We start from the raw sequence: 20,622 nt of genomic DNA on the forward strand, positions 1-20,622 counted from the left end.
GCGGGAAGTGGGAGAAAAACGGGTGTGAGTTACATACATACAAACATACAAGTGAAGCTAATAAAAGCGTGTTAATAACATGAAAGGACAATAGATAGGTTATTCTGAGTCAAATCTACATTGTGTAATAACTGTGTTTTTTATAATGCCTTTTTGCAAAATGTTCTTATGTTGTCTGTTGAAGATGGAATTTATTATGTTATTTGCTTTATTTTTGATGAAAAGGTACATAATTAATTAAACCGACCATTACTTTAGAAACTTTTTACTAGGTTTCAGTCGTGGGTTTCTTTATTTAGAGCTATGACTTGTATCAGTAAATTAATTTATCACTTCCATTTTAGTATATTTCATTGCTGTAATACATACACAATTTTATTTATGTCTGACAAATACAGACCTCATTCTTAACATGTAGGGATAAGCCACCTACAACATCATAACTATCTTTTACTAGATAAGTAGTCTATGGATCACTGATTTGATTGTATGATGACAGTAATAAACACAATTTCTAAATAATAGCAGTTTGCTACGGTTCCATCTAAACAGATTTAGATTTTATATGATTTCAGATCACATTTTGAATAGATTTTATACAAACTTTTTCTTGACAATAACTAATGATTTAAAGATATGCACATGCAAACATTTCAGTGTTTCACTTTTATTTATTTAGATTAGACGTAATACTGGCTAATATGAATGAGCGTATTTCTAAGACATTGTTGGCTTTTTCGCAGCAGCACGAGCAGCAGAAGGCGCCAGAAGTCTTCCACACCGCATACACCATCCATTCCTCCATACCATGATACAGTGACTATTGACTCTGACAATGAGGAGTATGAGAGAACTAGGAGGGACTATTGGCATGAACAGCACAGGCTGGCCAACGATGTTATGGTTATTTCAGGTAAAAATAATGAACTTGTCTAGAGCACTTTCTAAACCTATAAGAATTAGCTATTAAATTAACTAGCCAAGCTGTCTCTAGACTCAAAACATACAATAAAATAGTTGAAAAGCAGATAAGGAAAAAAGAAACATATTATTGTAGTCATAGCAGTCACAAACTTTCACCCACGAATTTGCCTGTAAAGTCAAAGGAAAAGACAGACAGTTTTTTTTTTTTTTTTTTGTCATAGCGGGCAGCTGAGCTGGTGGTTCGCCTGATGGTAAGCGATCACCACCGCCCATAAACATTCGCAAAGGTAGTACCTCTGTGAATGCGCTGCCTGCTTTTATGGGGTAAGGGAAAAGGAAAGTATTAACGGCTGGAAAGAAGGAATGGACTAGGATGGGTGAGGAAAAGGAAACGGGCCTCCGGCTCCCCCACTCACCGTACGAAACACAGTGGCATGCCACTATTTCACGCCGGTTTTCTGTGGGGGTGTGGTACTTCCCCGGTGCGAGCTGGCCCAATTCGTGCCGAAGCGTGCTCGACTCCCACAATAAAGTTACTGATTTTCCAAGCATAGTTCCTGTTCCCGTGCAATTTCCGGGATAAAAACTATCCAGGAGTTCTCGAGATTAGCGTCCTCTACACTATATTAGTATAGATTTCCATCTGTGCGCAGACTCGCCGGTGCACGAGTCCCGCGCTCGCGAGTATAGCCCGCGGCGGCACCGCAAGCGCAGCCCGCACCGCCGCCGCAGCCGCGAGCGGGAGCGCCACCGCGACCACCGCCTGCACCATAGGTATATATGTTAACGTCTACATCTATATCCAGACTTACACCTACACCTATATCCGGACCTACACCTACACATATATCCTGACCTACACTTACACCTATATGCGGTGGTCCACTTGCACCAACGCCATACCCTCTACAGCCTACTACACTTACTTCTAGATGTAAATTCGGATATGACCTAGACATTATTACAACTACATTCACACTTCCAGGTGTGTTATTACATATAAGCTACAGATGAACTACATCGTTTTTTATCACTTTACACTTACATCCATGCAATAAACACCAAGAATGAAGTCGAATTTTATTTATGAATTTAATTTTTTCTTCGTTATAAAATATCCATCACTATCGTAGGTCGCACAGCCGCAGTTCGCTCAAGCGTCGCCGCTCGGCGTCGCGCAGCAGACGACGCTCGTCGTCGCCGCCGCGCCACCGGCCCAGGCATAAGGAACCGAGTCGTGATCGCCATAGGTACTATAAATTATCAATATATTCCATCTTACTTGTAATTACTATCATACATTATACTAACTGCGCCGCGCAGTTTTATCTGCGGACGAATAGCAAGTATTAATATATTTGTTTGTTTAATTATTTATTTATTTATAATGCTTTATTGCACAAACTTAGACAAATATAGCTCATGTCTTGCATGCATTCCGTAGTTTTTGCGTGAATGAGTAACAAACATCCATCGATCCATACTCACAAAATTTTGTTTATAATTAGTAGGATAAATAAGATGCGTTAGTCTCGCTAAAACTCAAGAATGGCTAGGTCGGTTTTGATGCATTCATAGTAGTCAAAGGTTTATAAAAACAAGATAAAATGTGTCACAAAATATGTTCTATGGCGTTGCGTAGTTCGCGCGGGACAGCTAGTATATTAATAGGAAGACATTTTTTTAACCGTTATAGTAAAATATTAATATTTACAGAAAGCCTTGATGACATTTAATGACCTTGAAAAGACATTTTACATACCAAAGTAATTTTTCGTTAAAATTACGTGATACGGTAATTTCAGAAGCCGACACGACTCGCCGAGCCCACCAACTAATGTTCTACAGCGCAGGATAGACTTCAAGGAGAAGATCAGTGATACAAGTCTCTTTGCTGAGCTGGTCAAGGACAAGCATAAAAGGGCTAAGGTAACATTGATGTATATCTGTATTTTTTCAGTATTTGTATCCTATGTGTGAGGAATGAATAAATATGATTTTATTGTTTTACTAGCTGCCCGCGGCTTTGCACGCGTTAAATTCGGATGTTATTATACATATAAACCTTCCTATTGAGTCACTGTTATCTACTAAACACCCCCCCCCCCCATCAAAATCCGATGTGCAGTTTTAAACGTCCAAGCATACATAGGGATAGAGAAAGCGACTTTGTTTTCTACTATATAGTGATTATATATACTGGCGAATGGATAGATTGATTTATATTTACTATTTCATTCTCAAGACTGAAGGCATGTTACCTATTATTAATATATTGTAATAATTTCGTATTTACGAGTTTGTTTTGGTCATCTTGCCATACTTGGAAGTATAAAAGTTATGTGTTTCCTTATTTTTTTAATTACAAAATCGAACTATTTTGTTCCTATATTTAATCGCACTCTTTTCGCCAGTACGAATAATAAAAATTAATGAATGATAATAGAATTTTTACGGTTAACATGCCTTTTTAAGTGACAAGCCCCTTTACCCAGTTTATCAAGAGATGTAAAAACATGTATTAGTCGGTAAAGATCCAGCTTACTGTTGATTGCTAAAATCGTAGTTTTTGAGATTATCGTGACAAAGTATCGAACATGATATCTGTATAATACTATTAAAGAGGAAAAACTTCTATTCTTTTGTGGGAGTCGAATTGGGCCAGCTCGCACCGGGGAAGTACCACACCCCCACAGAAAACCGGCGTGAAATAGTGGCATGACACTGTGTTTCGTACGGTGAGTGGGGGAGCCCGAGGCCCGTTTTCCTTTTCCTCACCCGTCCTAATCCATTCCTTCTTTCCAGTCGTTAATCCTTTCCTTTTCCCTTACCCCATAAAAGCGGGCAGCACATTCACAGAGGTACTACCTTTGCGAATGTTTATGGGCGGTGGTGATCGCTTACCATCAGGCGAACCACCACATGACACATAAAAAAAAAAAAAAACGTTATGTTTATTAAATAATATGTTAATTTTCCAGAAACTGCAAGAGATTCTGAACCAAAAGGAAGAAGAGTCTCAGGGCGCGATGTCGAGCACGGCATCTATCAATAACCCCGATATACTCACAATAGATGAATTGTCCAATGCAACGGCAGATAGCTCTACGCAGGTAATGCTATAATTTTATAATTTACTTTTACTAATTTATGTGTTGACACAATGTTTTAAAATCGTTGTTTTTTATTATGGCTCTATTAGAATGGTTTACGATAGTTCAAAAATGTCCGTATTTTTAGTACATCCTATGTACGTTAATAACAGAATAGAGAGAATTTTAAATCTTGTACCTTTAAACGAGCAATTCTTGTATATATATTTATATATATATATATATATATATATATATATATATATATACATAATTGGAATCTCGGAATCGGTCATATTCGTGTTTTATCGACTTAAACTTAGCGAATCTTCCTGACATCTATTGACGAATAATAATACTAATACTATTTTTTCTTCCTGACATCTATTGGCGAATAATAATACTATTTTTTGGTGAATAATTAAAGTTCCAGCAAATGGCGTTGTTAAGTAACGAAGTCAATGTGTGTTTGCTTTGAGGTTAGATTGTTTATATTGTTTTGTATCTTCTTGATGCACGTGTTCACTTAAAAAGGCCTAAACTATCTTGGAAAAAAAACGCTTATAAACAATCTAACTTCACGAAGTTAAACCGAGCGAAGCTCGGTCATCCAGGTACTGTTACAATTATATTCTAAGAGGTCACAAAGCTCACCCATTCCCTCCGACAGGCGTCCAAAGAGAATGGCGACACGCACCCTAAGGGTCAGGACGTGGTGGACATTCCTATGCCCCAAGCGGAGGACTCGCAGCCGCCGGCGCCAGCGTCAGCACCGCCCCCGCAGGAGCCGCCGCCCGAGCCGCCGCAGCCTCCGCAGCCCCCACAGCCGCCGCAGCCGCCGCAGCCGCCGCAGCCGCCGCAGCCCCCCGACGAGCCCGACGTCACGGCCAATGGGGACGCCGAGACTAATGGCTCGGAGGTAGTTTATAATTTTTGGCAGCATAATGCAGGTTCCTAAGAGATCTTGTGGCTGAGCAAACAAGTACGTAAGTGTTAGCTGTCTGAGCATTTCATATAATTTACATAGAACCAAATAATGTTCTTCAAAAACCACAATTTCTGTGTGAGATATTGAACATTTACAACACAAGACCTCAACATTGCAAATTAATTTGAACAGAATTATGTATCTCAAAAGCCAGTTATATTAAAAAATTGTATTTCCACATTTAGTACTCTAACATAACATTAACTTATTGGACATGTTCCAGCCAACATCCACACCACCGATCAGCAGCTCGGCGGTGAAGGGAGGCAGCGTGGTGGAGAGTGTCCTGCTCAGCAGCCAGCAGCCGGCGCCGCCCAAGCCCAAGAGCCTCACTAAGCTGCCCATGCCGCCGAATACTCAGGTATATGTTGTTTACATTACTATTATTCTTATATGTAGCTGCTAAGCCTGATATATCTAAATATATATAACTCAAAGGTGACTGACATAGTGATCTATCAACGCACAGCCCAAACCACTGGATGGAACAGGCTAAAATTTGACATGCAGATAGATATGACATAGGGGATGAAAGTACCAAGAAAATTTATAAGGACCGCACGGGCGAAGTTGCGGGCAACAGCTAGTTAGGTATATGTTGTTTATTTTGATATGTTGTTGGATGAATAAATTGTATTTGGGATGAAAGCTGTTCTATGTCCTTTCTCGGGTTTCGACCTATCTTTGTACGAATTTTCTTCCAAATTATTTCTGTGGTTTAAGCGTGAAAAAGAGACAGACAGACAGACAGAGTAAATTTCACATTTATAATAACACTAGCTGCGCCCCGTGGTTTCGTCCGCGTAAATCCGTGTATCCAGTAGGAACATCGGGATAAAAAGTTGCCTGTATGTTATTCCAGTTGCCAAGCTGACCAGCTGTCTATATACCAAATTTCATTGCAATCGGTTCAGTAGTTTTTGCGTGAAAGAGCAACAAAAACAAACACATCCTTACAAACTTTCGCATTTACAATATTAGTATGATATGATATGATTAAATTTGGTGTAATAATTGCTAGAGAACATTTATTCCAAATTCACTATTAAATTCCGCAACATATTTTTTAATACCTTTTGTAATTTGGCTAATATACACTTATTAACTCTTAAGGTTGTTTTGATTGCAGGTTGAAGACATAAAGACCCTAGCAAATGAGAGTCCGCTGAGCACTCCTTCGCCCAGTCCTGTAAAGAAACCCGAGAAAGCTGAGAAACCCAAGAAAACTGGCATCATGAATCTACCCATGCCACCTGGTATGTACAATTTTGAGTATTCTTGGACTAATAAATAAAACATATGTTACATACACAAATACATTTTACTAACGTTCCGCCCTGGCATCGCCTGTATTACATATATAGACTATATACATACATTTATAGCATTCGGGTATCATGTAAATATCCTATGATAGAATAAATTTTGAAATTGTTTCATAAGTTCCTGAGATAATCATATTCAAACAAACTCTTCGAATTAGCTATAGAACGCAATGTTAATTATATATTTTATTTTATTTTAATAATATCTATCCCTTCTTATTACCATGTGTAGATGTAGAATATCTGACATTGCATTATGATTCCACAAATTATCCCATTCAAATTACAAAAAGAAACTAATTTTAATTTGAATGATTCATAATGGTAAATAATATTATTACATTTGTCCAGTGATACCCGGTTCGGAGGAACTGAGCGGAGACGAAGCGGGGGGCTCGACGCCACCGCCCGTCTCGCACTCGGATCGGTATTCGCACGTGTTCACTAGGAAGAAGGACAGTAATGTATGTTTATTTATATATATTTTTATTAATATTAACTAGCCTTCTATGTATTAACTAGCTTTCCGACTTTTAGCAGCGGCTTCGCTCGCGTGATCAGAGAAAATTTAAATTTGTTATGAAACATGTCCCAGTCTTGATATCGAATTCTTTTTTTCCATCTGTCGACACAATTTATATATTTCGAAGTGATTTAAAAGCGCATCGTAATGGATCTTCCCGTGGTAATTACATGTTTCCTCGCGATAAAAAGTCTAGTCTCCTGGCTACCAACATAATAAAAGCAACTTTAAGTAATTCGCTTAAGATAGAATTTGTGAAACTACATGGTTAAAGCATAACGACTTCGTAGGTATAGTTAGTAAGTGTTTTAGCCACATTGTGGCTCTATTTTCATTACACGCCTATGAGACTGCATGTCATCTATCAAACTAATACTAAAAAAATGTATTTATCAGAGCGGTGCAAAATTAAAGCGGCCTCGTATATTGAAACGTCGCGGTTCGAAAGTGGTGCCCGTGGTGACCGCCACGCACCACGCGAAGGACTGGGGCGAGAAGTGCGTTGACGGCTTCCAGGTAAGCAACTATTCATCTCTTTGAAAAAAATGTTCAATAAGCTATACACTAAACACATAAAAAACTAGTTTTCTGATCGCCTGAGTGTCTGAGTTTATAGAATGTGATGACAACTAAACAAACTGAAAATTTTGAGTTTGAGTTTGATAAAATATAAAGTATTATAACAATTCCCCAAAGTGAGTCCAAAGATGTAAAACCACATTGTTTGCTGCCCCTCATGACATATCAATATGCCAGGTGATAACACAAATAGGCGAGGGCACCTACGGCCAAGTGTACAAAGCCCGAGACAAGAACACGGGCCAGCTGGTGGCGCTGAAGAAGGTCCGGCTGGAGAATGAGAAAGAGGGCTTCCCGATCACCGCGGTGAGAGAGATCAAGATCTTGCGTCAGCTGAATCACAAGAACATTGTCAATTTGAGAGAAATTGTGACAGATAAACAGGACGCTATGGACTTTAGGAAGGTGAATGTTTATTTTTGCTTTTATTTAAAGGGCTAATTTGCATAGCTGATTTATTCTATAGTGAAAATTACTTATAACTGCTAATTGTTGCATTATTTAACAAATTTCTAAGTATAACTGACGTGAGTTAAGCACTTATGCTGCCTTTTTAACTGAAGGGGATTATTTTTATTGAAATTACGTCATTAGTTATGTGTTCATCTATTATATAATTTTGTTGTCTATATGACTGTACATGAAAGATATCTAAATTATAGGATAAGGGCTCATTCTACCTAGTCTTCGAATACATGGACCACGATCTCATGGGGCTGCTGGAATCCAAGATGGTTGACTTCACTGAGTCACACAACGCCTCCATAATGAGGCAACTTCTCGACGGACTGGCGTACTGTCACCGCAAGAACTTTCTGCATCGGGACATCAAGTGTAGTAATATATTGATGAATAATAAGTGAGTGGATGACATATGGGATGTTTATAGGATTATTTAACTCTTTTTTTTTTTTATACACATTAAAATTTCATGTTTGCCCTAAAAAAGGACCCTGAGTGACTGATTCTATTGATTATTATAACAATAGTCCTTTACTACGTTTTATATCATAAGTTTTTATTTGGTCTTTTTCTTCTAAGTCTTTTTAAAGTATTGTGTTTTGTAATAACTAAATAAAAAAAAAAATATTCACATAACAAATCAATGTATGGATATGAATCTAAAGGCACCTGAACTGTTAAAGTACTATCTCAGGCGCCAGATTTGATGTAGCTAAATTCATACAAAACTATTGTCAACTTATCATAGGGTCAATTGGATATAACAAATTGTCCGTTCATATGAAAAGGGTTGAGTTTGAGTAAACGCTTACAGGGGTGAAGTGAAACTAGGTGACTTCGGTCTGGCGCGGCTGTGGTCCGCTGAGGACCGGCAGAGGCCCTACACCAACAAGGTATAATAATATCATAATAATGTTTTATAAAGAATAATTTTGTTTGTTTCATCATCATCATCATCAGCCCATATTTGTTCCCATTGCTGGGACACAGGCCTCCTATGAGGTCTTTTTTGTTTGTTTGGGAGAGATTAATTTAAAAACTGCTTTTATGATATGTATTTATATAATTATATTCTTCGGCATATCCGTGAGTTTGGAAGTGTTAATCTCACCAATCTCATTAGCAATCTTACGACTCAACTTATTTGGGAGCTTTATTAATCACTAGCTGTGACCCGCGGTTGAAACCGCGTAAGTCCGTATCCCGTAGGAATATCGGTATAAAAAGTGTCTGTGTTATTTCAGTTGTCCAGCTATCTACGAAGCGAATAGTAATATTATTCACCAATAGATGTCACGAAAAAAAAACACGAATATGACATTATTTCAGTTGTCCAGCTGTCTACGAAGCAAAATAGTATTACTATTCACCAATAGATGTCAGGGAAAAAAAAAACACGAATAAAACACGAATATGACATTTTCTAAAAAAAATTCCTAGCTAGATCGATTTATCGCCCTCGAAAACCCCTATATACTAAATTTCATGAAAATCGTTGGAGCCGATTCCGAGATCCCAATTATATATATATATATATATATATATATATACAAGAATTGCTCGTTTAAAGGTATAAGATATTTATAAATATTATCACATTAAATATTAATTATGTTAAGTTGACATGGATGAACCCACAGCATATATTATTGTTCTGATAATATTTATGGATAAATATTGATTAACAAGATTTCTGTTTTATCCCAAGGGAGCATTTAATCGGGACAAAAAGTATCCTATCACCCAAGTCAGCTCATAGCCTGACTGTGTACCAATTTTAATCAAAGTCCGTTATGTACTTTCAGCGTGATTGACTTGGATGTTTATCCAAACAAACAAACTTTTACATTTATAATACTGGCTGCGCCCCGCGGTTTCACCCGCGTAACGTAAAAAGAGCAACAAACACATTCATCGATCCTCACAAACTTTCGCATTTATGATATTAGTAGGATAGGATATGATTAGTGTGAAGTGTGATCAATAAAATGATTATAGGTGATCACGCTGTGGTACCGGCCGCCCGAGCTGCTGCTGGGCGAGGAGCGCTACGGGCCCGCGGTCGACGTGTGGTCGATGGGCTGCATACTGGGAGAGCTCTTCCTCAAACATCCGCTGTTCCAGGTATTGTAGATGACTGGGTTTTGGCGGTTTGGCTAGATATCATATTTTCTTGGTTACTACATTAACTCGATTATTTGAACGACCTTCTGTTTGTATGACTTTGCTTGTAATGATCTGATCATTTTGATTTTAATTTTTAAATGTATATTAAAGTACGTTTTAAAGGTATATTATGACTGTTCATTAACATTTTTCTTAATAATTCAATCATGCTCAAATTCAATACCCGCCGTTAATAATAATTGGGATTGTTGCTAATTGACCATACAGATGGCGAGGGGAACTAGCCATATAAAACAAAAGACATTCGATGACCATTCGCCGAGAGATTAGGCGTCGCCACGAACCACGTGTCACAACGTGGGTTCGAATCCCGGCTTGTAATCGATTTTTTTTTAATTCCTCGAAAATTTTTCGTACTCAAATTGTACTGTTTATTTATCTCAAATCTTTGGTCTCTCTTCTTATCCATTTCAAAACTCTAATCTAGTAAGTAAACGTTAATGTAAAGAAAGTAAACAAACGCTAAGGATTGCGTATATGTACTTAATCTATGACGTAAAATATCTTAGTATTATAACCTAGGCTTAGTTGTTTTTTTCTTCAATACGTAATCAAGTTTTATATTTGTGTTATTGTAATTAAGTATTTGTTGGCTGTAAGCATCACAACAAGCAGACATTTTGACTATTGAATCATAGATATGACAATTCCATTCATTACAGGCCAACATGGAAATGATGCAACTCGAGATGATATCGCGAGTGTGCGGAACACCCGTGCCGGGGGTGTGGCCGAACGTTGTGAACCTACCGCTGTGGCACACCCTCCGTCCCAAGCGGTTCCACAAGCGGTGCGTGAGAGAGCACTTTGCGTTCATGCCGGCGCCGGCGTTGCATCTGTTGGATCGGATGCTGGAACTGGACCCCGACAGACGGATCACGGCCGAGGAGGCGCTGAAAAGCCAGTGGCTGAAGAGTGTTGTGCCGGATCAGTGAGTATATCATGTTGTTTTACGAGTTTTATAAGGTACCTAGATATTAAAAATACTACAACACATAGTGTAATGAATGTAATATGTTGTATCACTATACAATACAACTTGAAAACCTATAAAAATAAGATTTGATACAATTGGTTTTCATTATCAATATGTGATTAGACTGCACTTTTCAAAAATATTAAATTTATAGTCATTAGAGATATGACAGTCATTGAATTGTATCCATATAATTTTCCAGAATGCCAGCGCCAGAATTGCCGACATGGCAAGACTGCCACGAGCTCTGGTCCAAACAACGCAGGCGCCAACAACGCGAGCAAGAACAGGGCAAGCCGAAAAGCTACAATGCCGATGAAAAAGACTTCAAGCAGAACGAATCTTCCAACCAGTCGGACTCTAGCTTTAAAAGTGAATTCAAAGAGTTCAAAACTGATCCCCCGCAAGAGACTGGACAAGTTAAATAGTATTTAGAGTATTACTATTATGGCTATTACCGATAGTGTTCATGTGATAGTGCCCCTGTCCTCTATGAGGAAAGGCCAAGTGGTCCAATGAATTTATCGTGACAGTGATGCCAGTAAAGTGAAATATAGTGAAATTGCCAGGTATAAAACAATAATTAGCTGGTGGAAACTGTTTTTAGTGTGAGTGCTGTGCATGGTGAATTTTTCAAATCAAATCGTTTTTACGTTGATGCTACAAAATTCTGCCAATAATTAAAGATCATATGAGGAGCTATATGTAAATTATTGAAGTTTAAGAATCATGAATATTGCAATGCTTTTATTGATAGCATAGATAGATGTTAAAAAAAAATTAAATAAATTATAAAATTGCTCATTTATTGTTTATATCTGAACTCTGATATGTTCCTAATAATAGTATGGTATTTGAGTTCATTGAATGGTTTAGATGCAAATGCTTCTAAAAGTGAATTTCAGAGCATCTAATCTTGATATAAATTGTATTTGAAGTGATATTAAGTGAAGAATTCAACTAATATGAAAGTGAATCAAATAAGTACACAAAGACTTTTTAATTGTGAAATTGCTTTTATGCACATAAAAACTAAGTTATAAACCAAAGCATCGAGCATAGTGCTTGTTACCTGTCGAGGATTGATAATAATTATCTAACTGTAAATAAGTGTAAATATATTTGTAACTTGTAGTTAGTGTTATGAACAACTTGTTAGTGAAGCATTATATTGACTTGTTAGTTAAATATTACAATAGTGAATCACTTTAAAATAGCCCCATTGTTATCCCCATTATGTTAATTATTTGGTGATGTGCCAATAGTCAGTATTCGAAAATGCTTCTGCGGTTTTAGTAAATTACCAGCTACATATTATATTTTAATTGAAGTATAAATTATTCCAGTACAATAACATCACAAAATATAGATTAAGTGTCTGTGATCTTCGATTACTTTGCACAATTGACAATTCTTGCTTTAGGATATGAAAAGCAATTGTTTTTAAGAAATCTTGCGCTTCTGAGATACTGCCAAATCGGATCAACTGCAGAGCAAAGCTAGTAAAATATATTTTGAATGTTGATAATTGTTTTTTTACATGGGTAAACTATTTTCTGTTTGCAATTAGGAAAGAATCTTGATGTAAATATTTGTTTTGGATTATTGTGAAGGGATTTAAGGTATTATAATGTTAAAGTTTATTATCAAACACCCAAAATAGAATTCCAAAATTTTTTGTTACTGATTTGAATTCAGGCATAGTACCAAAGGTGTATCAATCTTAAATTTAAAATATTTAATGATTTTTAGAAGAGTCTTGAATTGTCAATTATGTGACAATATTTTGCATTTAATTATTTTTAATAAATAATTTGTATATGTAACAGTTAAAGCATTAAGTATAGTGTAACAAAAATGCATACATGTTATGTTCATATACATATTAAGCATTCTCAATAAAACTGTAAATTGTATTAAAAGTATTTAGAAAATTGATAAAATATTTTATGAATAGTGAAATTGGCTTTGTCAAAGTCACAAATAAAAATGTATTACAGGGATATGTTACTGCATTATAATTTTAAAGTATTTAAATTTTAAATGCATTCACAATACACTCAGGTGTTGAGCAGAGCTCGGCACTTATCCTAGGAACATCCAATAACTGCCAATGTGAATGTATAATAATTATTATGTTAAAATGTAGAAGTGTGAATGAAATGGATATTGTGGAGTCCAAAGCAATACAGTCATATAAAAGTGTAGATTTGTAAGACTCAGTTCCACAAGTTTAGCGTTATTCACATAATTCCATAACCGAAAAATATATATGTGGCCTTGTCATAGATCTTAAAGTTCAAGCATTGCCTTAGGTTTTACAGCGAAGTAAAGACCTATTAGTTTTATATGTAAAAAGACAAATTGTATAGCCGACTGTATCGGACATGTAACATATTAATTTGGACAATCAAATAATCCAGAGTTTAGGTGAATGACCATAAAGTTGTATTTATTAGTTGGATGTAGGTGTATATTTGAAATGTTCCTCGATACATGTAGCCACAATTTTATGCAATATATTTATTTGTGTGCAGGTAAGACTGAAGTGCCCGTAACTCTGGATTGTTGTTAATATATAATGCAATTGTATAAATGTACCTACCTTTTATAAAATAAAATACATTGAAGCGAAATTGTGGTTTTATTAAATAATCGTGTAAGTATATATATATTTTTATATGTAGAATGCTACAAACAATTCAAGCCGATGTATTTATATGAAATTGAAGTACAGAATAGTATGCAAAACTTTTGAGTTCCAGTGTGCATAGAACCACATGCGGAACACTATTAATTTTAGAAAAAAAAGAATAAAGGAACACAAAACAGTAAATCATTTTCCGCTCCGTGTGTATTATGTATAAATTGATCATATTTTAGTGAGTATCGACACGCTGTGACGCTTCGGCGATAAGAGAGAAACGTTTGTTGAGATGTCTTAACGATTTTAGAGTGAACTTAGGTATAGGTCTTAGAAACTATTTTATTTGTTTGGATCATGGGAATCGGTCTGCGCGTTTAGTTCATTCAGAATTTTTATAGTGGAAATATTGTCTTAATAATCATTGTATACACACGGTCAATTAGTGACTTTGAATACAGTTGTAACAAGTTGAAGCAACGGCAAACTGAAAATGTTAGGCGTCTTACGCCATAGCCAGCGCATTTCGGCTAACTAGCGGGTGAATATCGCAGTGTCTGAGCGCTTATGCGAGCTGATTTGCGCTTAATTTCAAGAGGCACTATTTTATTAATATTTGTGGGAGGTGCGATTGTGATTGCGAACGATTGCACCGAATACCGATTCAATTTCGGTCTCATAACACAAGAAAGCAGAAAGTAAGGAACTTGATTAAAAATGGGACGTACTATTGTGTATTCTCAACACGTAACATTTAATAATGTTCATTGCATTTGTTATATTGAATATATTTATTTCTTAAAATGTGCAGTTGAATTAAAACATTGTGTTATTATGTAAACGACTTATTAACTGAAAGGGGTTATTGCTCTACCTATGTTGATAAGAACTGAACCGAATTGGCTCGTAGCTCGTAAACACACTAAGCAATTGTGATGGGTTCATTGAACCAGAGATATCTTCCATGGCATTATTTCACAGTACGAATGCTTGACAAATTATGAATATGATTTAATTGGCTGGGTAAATAAATACACAGGCGAGTATTTTCAAATACATTTATTTATTAAAAATGACTACCATCATTTACAATAAGGCACGCATTCGCCTATATAATATTATGGCCAATTTTTCACGTATTCTACAAGAAACTAGTTTTCAATATATATTTGCATGTAAATAGTGATTTTAGTATCGTAACAGTACAAATTTGGTAGTCTACACTCTATATTTCTCAAAGGCACCTTTGATTCAGCTTACAGCAGAAATTCATAAGGAAATGTGTCAAATATACTTTTAAAATTAATATCTACCTACTTATAGATAGTTGCTCACAAACACTCAATGTATATTTATGTCAATTTGATTTAATATAAATACTAGAAATACGTACTTCGGTTAAAACATTTAAGTAATGGTATCATTATTTTGATGCCAAACTTCATAATATATTTATATTCGTGTTTGGCTTCACCTTATACTAACAGAATGTGAGATATGGTTTTCTTTGAATATGTTTTATAAATTTAACAAAAAAAAATCAGTACCTAGGTAATAAAAGACGATTACATAATATGCAAGTCGCTTAAATGTAGCTTGGCTTGCAATGAAAACTTTGTACATGTTTTCACTATATAGTTATATAGTTATTAAGCTATATAGTTTAAATATGCCGCCGTAAGATTGTAATTTAACAGTGTTTATAATTTTACGGTAACATACATATTTTTTCTAATTAAAACTCAAATTAGTTCTTAAATAGGTACATATTATTGGTACGCACTACGCAGTAAAAATTACAAAATTTTTTCAACAAAAATAAAGAATGTTATGGAGGATATGGAGGTTAAATTTTAAACGTAAAATAAATTTTGGCGCCAATATTTATGTCAATTGTCAAATTGACAATGTCAACGATAAAAATGTGGCCTCCTACTGTTACTGCAAACTAATAAATTAAAATTTTTAAATTTATTATTGCATGATTCTTTTCTTTATAAGTAAATCGACACATTTCGCTCATGTGGAAAATTCTTATGGCATTATAACTAAGTACTTTGTACGAAAACGTGTACTTACATGTATAAAAATAATATAAAATTACGCAAGTTATAAGTACATACTAGAGATAATAAAACATTTTAATTTTAAATTAAATAACGTCATATATAAAGCTTTAGCTTATCTGATACTATTTTATTACAAATGGAAGGTCGTTAAATTTGTATTTCTTGTCATGATTTCTTTATTATTATATTATTTAAGTATTTCTTTTATTTTGCTAAAAGTATGTAATACAATGTAAAATAATGCCGCTTGATAAGATTTCTTCTTAAGACTAGGAATAAATTACAGTTAATAACAATAAAAAATGGTAATAGCAATAAAATATGTTTCGATGTGGTCATATTATCTCACTGATTTTTAAATACTGGTTTAAGGAGTGGCAGCCACCTGCAAAAAAAAAAAATATTAATATGCATTTGTGCTATCTTCTACTTTATTTTTATTTATTTTTCTAAAATAGCAAAGAAATAAGCAGTCGTTACTTTTTATATATTCATCTTTGTTTGTGTTTATTTATTCATAATAATCGTTTTTCCTTCTTAAGAAATTGTGCATTAACTAAAACCATTTTTTTTTTAACACAGCATTAACAAGAGCCGTTCTTGAATTTTACGCAACGCATTTAGCGATTCTTTTTTAATAATATAGAGTAATCAAATTATAATATATACGCATAAAGCCGCGGGCGGAATGCTAGTAAATTATTTATAAGTAAAAATTAATTATAAAGGTAACAACAATTATCATTGGCACTTATAGTCTAAACTATTTAATTAATTAATTTTATATATTTTCATGTATGGCAAACTCACGACAAGCAAGTTCCCGCTCTTGGCGCGCTGTATGGCGGGCTGCGGGCCGTGCGTCACCTCGATGGTGCCGCCTTGCTTGCCGTTCACCAGGTTATGGGCTATGCTGGAATGGATGAAAAACAAATTAAAACAAAGCTATTGGAATATTGTGTAATATTAAGTTTTATTTATTATTTATTATATTAATTTTTTATTTATTATTTATTATATGTATAAAGTTTTATTTATTATGTTTTATTAACTTGCTTTATGTATTTTTGATGGTTCCAACTTTTTCTGTTTTTTTTTTTATTATAAACCATATATTAGTCAATAAATAAATAAATAAATAGTGATTTAAAAGATGAATAGGCAACACTCACGTCCTAGTGTCAACGATTTCAATGATTTCCGGTTTCTTCGTATAGTCTGTGACGATCGTCAATGCTTCGATCACGTGCGACACGGAAATAATTAGGTCTCCCTGAAATTTGTACATAACTATATAAATAAATAGTATTATTCAGGTAGTAAGTGGTATTTGGTATTTGATTGATTATAAATCATCAAGTAACGTTATTAAGATGAATTTATAAAATGTCAGTAAAATGTGACATAAAAAAACAATGGAATTGAGAACTTCCTTTTTTTAAATCGATTGAAAACTACAAGTAGGTAATTTATTTCAATTTCATTTTCACTAAACGCTTACCTTATCCTTCTTTAGCTCTTGCGGTATCTTAATCAAAATGAGTCCGTCCGTTTCGTTGGTGACAACTACCCTCAATTTATCCAACGGTAAGCGATGTTTCAGTTTGTATGTCTTCCGACCGGACGCATCTAGCACGTACAACGCTTTGTCAGACGCGAGCAAAGCCCGTTCACGAGGCTTATATCCGCGACGATCGTACTTGACCGCTTCGCAGGAGTACTAGAATTTTGTTAATAAAAATAAGTGAAAATACAGTAAGGATTTAATTTTTATAAGCTTTTTGTACATAAAGTGTTATTAAGTTATGTAAAGACAACTTAAAACTAAATTTGTAAATGAAATCCGTCGCATTAAGTCTGATAGTCTAGTTATCTAACTTATAAATAAATAATCACTTTACATCTCCTTAATCACTTTACCTATTTAGATGAAATTTGGTAGCAATAGTTTTTACAGATAAGAGCGAGCAAAAAGACTCTATAGCTGCTCTTTAAAAATCATGTCTACCTAGTCTAGTCTAGTACAAAAATTGCTAAAGAACCATCAAGTTTTTTATTAGAAGTAGGGAAACAAAGTAAGTGTGGGACTCACAATGAGCTGTTCGCCAGTGGGCCAGGAGGGCGACGCCATGAAGGTGTCCCGCAGCACGCGGTGCTCCGGTGACAGCCGGTCCTCCACGAAGCGCTCCCCCACACTGCTCGGATAACTGTTCTTATTTCCTGCAGAATACGGTCCATTTTAGCTTGATAAGTTCGTGTGATGTTAATGTTGCTGTGATACGGTAATTAATCTTATTGCATTGAAAATAAGGCTCATTGTAGTATAGTAAGATTGGTTTAAGGAAAGATAGCGAAGTCATCTAGTAATTTTTAATGCAGTTTTGAAATTACTTGAAATATGTATAATATTGGATTATTGGGTTATATACGACGAATAATTTCTACAATATTTAAATAAAGATAACAATGAATTTAAAGACAACAATAATCTATTAAATTATACAGCTACACATACATGTGATGCAAGGCCGCCCATAAGTCCAGCAGTTATGCATTCTTGGTTTATTTAATTTTAGTTAGCTCAGCTAGCCGTGACATGTTTATGTAGCCAAGACATTATTGGATCAATCCCATTACTCGAAATTCCGCCTAATATACCTACGTATTTTCCGTGATGTATCCAAGAAATTACGAGATCAATCCCACTACCTAAAATCCCTAAAATCCCATCAAACTTTTTTATAAACTATATTCATTTTTAACTGCCATTTAGTACTGAAGCAAAAACTTCAATCCCATAATCCCACTCATCCTTAAATATCTTCTGAGCAAGCATTTCCAGCCCGATTTACCCATTGACACTAAACTGGTTATCAGTCCCATAACCTTACTCACCCTAAAACATCTTAGGCAATATTCCCAGCACGAACTTCCCTTTGTCATTGAAGCTAAAAACAATTGTGATCAGTCCCATATCCCACTCACGCTTCAACATTTTCTTATCGTTCCCAGCCCGATTTGCCCTGTGACACTAAAATGGTAATCAGTTCCTTAACTCCACTCATCCTTAAACATCGTCTTAGCCAGCATTTCCAGCTCGATCTGCCCTGTGACACTAAACTAGTAACTTAGCGATTAGCAACCCCACTAACCCTTGAACATCTTCTCGGCGAGCACTTTGAGCTCGAACTGCCTCTTGTCGGGCGCGCTGAGCGCGAGGCGGTAGCGGCGCGCGAGGTGCGCGCGGTGCAGGCGGCGCAGCTGGCGCGACGCGTCGGCGCACGTGGCGGGGCAGGCGGGCCACGCGTCGTCCAGCAGCCTGCGCGGCAGCTGCTGCGCGAGCCGCTTGAGCCAGTGCACCTTCGCGATGCCGAGGAAGCGCCGGTTCTCCGGCGTCTCGGGCCCGTTGCGGGTGATGAAGCCTGCGATTGGATAGTTGTTGGTGCGTGGTCCGCTGCGTGGATTTAGCTGGCAGTTCTTTTTGGTTTTAAAGTGGCGTTTAAAGTCATCGGAAATGTCAATAAATTCCAAGAGAAATGCGGTTTTTAGTAATCCTCTTGTTGATTAAATTAGTTTCGTAGGTCCGTTTCCATTACCTAACAATTTCCCCGATCATTTCTTCTTTTCAGTCGTCAATCCGTTCCTTGTACCCCTTAAAAGCGGGCAACGAATACGCCAGTTCATGGGCATTGGTATCTCACCATCAGGCAAACCACCAGCTCAGTTGCCCGCTAGGACAAAAAAATCTTTTCTCCCAGAACTGGATTTACTAGCTCTAGTTAAAAGATTTGCTGATAAATCTACTTTAATTAAAATTCCGATAACGGCACCCTTCTTTCTTCTCTCTTTCAGCCTTTCGACCAGATACCTCCTGATTCAACCTATATAATGATTCCCTCATCCCAATATACTGCTTCCACCACCAGTTTCCGGAGAACTCGGATAATACAGTTTTAATAAAATTACCTTTAATGAAAGCCCTGATGACGTCAGCAGCTTTCCTTCTTCTCTCCCTGAGCCTCTGCGCCAGATACCGCCTGACCCACTTCTGTATGATGATGGCAGATTCCCTCATCTTGAGGTACTGCTTCCTCTGCCAGTATCCTCGCCAGCGGCTTTGTATGATTGTCGCGATGTCGTTCTTCTTTATTTGGAAAGCGTCTTCCGTTTCGAATAGAGTTTTCGGGAAACGGATGAAGATTTTTGTGCTGTGGAAATTATGGAGTTATTTAATTTGCAGTATACTCTACTACACGTCATATTTGTTCTAAATTATTTAATTATGAGGTTTAGTCGGATTTAGAGTATGTCTTTTACTATTTTATAAGCTATTATATGAATTCAGGCCATATTATCTATGACGTTGGTCAATTGCGGGTTGGCAGATGTCACATGTCCTTGAACTTTAGATTTTTTCGATATGCCGATTTCCTCACGATGTTTTTCTTCACCGTTTCAAGCAGTGGGTGATGTGGATAATAAGCGGAGAATATTTTTTTCTAGAACTTCCCACTCTGATACCCTTTTTTTCCAACTCTGGTTATACTTACTTGCCCATCCTATAATCTTCGCTTTGGTATTGAAGTGCTTCTACCAACTTCTGCACACCATCACGCGCTGGACCGCGGTAGTTCGGCCAAGTTTCTTTGCTTAGACATTTGTATCTGAAATTATAACGTGTAATTAAACATAAATAAAATAATCTATAATTTTTGTATCGTCTGTCATAGAAGTAAAATGAAAAAAAAAGTAATGACATTTACCCGCTTTTTTTTCAGATAAAATGTAATGTCCAAACTAACATTACAAAGAGAAAACATTTGTATTTTTGTATAGATGTTTGTATGGGTATA

At 36.0% G+C, this 20,622-nt stretch overlaps 2 protein-coding genes across 5 annotated transcripts in view; one reads left to right on the top strand and one right to left on the bottom strand.

Annotated features, from left to right (window-relative positions):
- The window catches only part of LOC119838645 (cyclin-dependent kinase 12), a 16,754-nt gene extending 3,062 nt beyond the window's left edge, over positions 1 to 13,692 (top strand). For 2 of the 3 annotated variants that reach the window (XM_038364692.1, XM_038364694.1), the window contains 16 exons: positions 747 to 913; positions 1,578 to 1,698; positions 2,058 to 2,174; positions 2,730 to 2,853; positions 3,906 to 4,037; positions 4,687 to 4,935; positions 5,228 to 5,365; positions 6,134 to 6,260; positions 6,681 to 6,793; positions 7,249 to 7,368; positions 7,609 to 7,836; positions 8,094 to 8,290; positions 8,708 to 8,786; positions 9,892 to 10,017; positions 10,743 to 11,011; positions 11,259 to 13,692. In XM_038364692.1, the coding sequence (XP_038220620.1) occupies positions 747 to 913; positions 1,578 to 1,698; positions 2,058 to 2,174; positions 2,730 to 2,853; positions 3,906 to 4,037; positions 4,687 to 4,935; positions 5,228 to 5,365; positions 6,134 to 6,260; positions 6,681 to 6,793; positions 7,249 to 7,368; positions 7,609 to 7,836; positions 8,094 to 8,290; positions 8,708 to 8,786; positions 9,892 to 10,017; positions 10,743 to 11,011; positions 11,259 to 11,484 (2,533 nt within the window). In that variant the 3' untranslated portion in view covers positions 11,485 to 13,692. Of the gene's footprint in view, positions 1 to 743; positions 914 to 1,577; positions 1,699 to 2,057; positions 2,175 to 2,729; positions 2,854 to 3,905; positions 4,038 to 4,686; positions 4,936 to 5,227; positions 5,366 to 6,133; positions 6,261 to 6,680; positions 6,794 to 7,248; positions 7,369 to 7,608; positions 7,837 to 8,093; positions 8,291 to 8,707; positions 8,787 to 9,891; positions 10,018 to 10,742; positions 11,012 to 11,258 lie in introns of all 3 variants that reach the window. The other variant, XM_038364693.1, reaches the window with a different exon arrangement.
- Positions 13,693 to 14,746: 1,054 nt separating this feature from the next.
- Positions 14,747 to 20,622, bottom strand: part of LOC119838651 (unconventional myosin IC) — a 37,253-nt gene continuing 31,377 nt past the window's right edge. For both annotated transcript variants that reach the window (XM_038364706.1, XM_038364705.1), the window contains exons 13-20: positions 20,320 to 20,433; positions 19,736 to 19,977; positions 18,922 to 19,191; positions 17,862 to 17,989; positions 17,271 to 17,489; positions 16,942 to 17,042; positions 16,580 to 16,682; positions 14,747 to 16,154 (exon numbers count right to left, since the gene is read on the bottom strand). In XM_038364706.1, the coding sequence (XP_038220634.1) occupies positions 16,137 to 16,154; positions 16,580 to 16,682; positions 16,942 to 17,042; positions 17,271 to 17,489; positions 17,862 to 17,989; positions 18,922 to 19,191; positions 19,736 to 19,977; positions 20,320 to 20,433 (1,195 nt within the window). In that variant the 3' untranslated portion in view covers positions 14,747 to 16,136. The remainder of the gene's footprint in view (positions 16,155 to 16,579; positions 16,683 to 16,941; positions 17,043 to 17,270; positions 17,490 to 17,861; positions 17,990 to 18,921; positions 19,192 to 19,735; positions 19,978 to 20,319; positions 20,434 to 20,622) is intronic.

Source organism: Zerene cesonia, unplaced genomic scaffold, assembly GCF_012273895.1.
Source record: "Zerene cesonia ecotype Mississippi unplaced genomic scaffold, Zerene_cesonia_1.1 Zces_u004, whole genome shotgun sequence".
NCBI classification, from domain to species: domain Eukaryota; kingdom Metazoa; phylum Arthropoda; class Insecta; order Lepidoptera; family Pieridae; genus Zerene; species Zerene cesonia.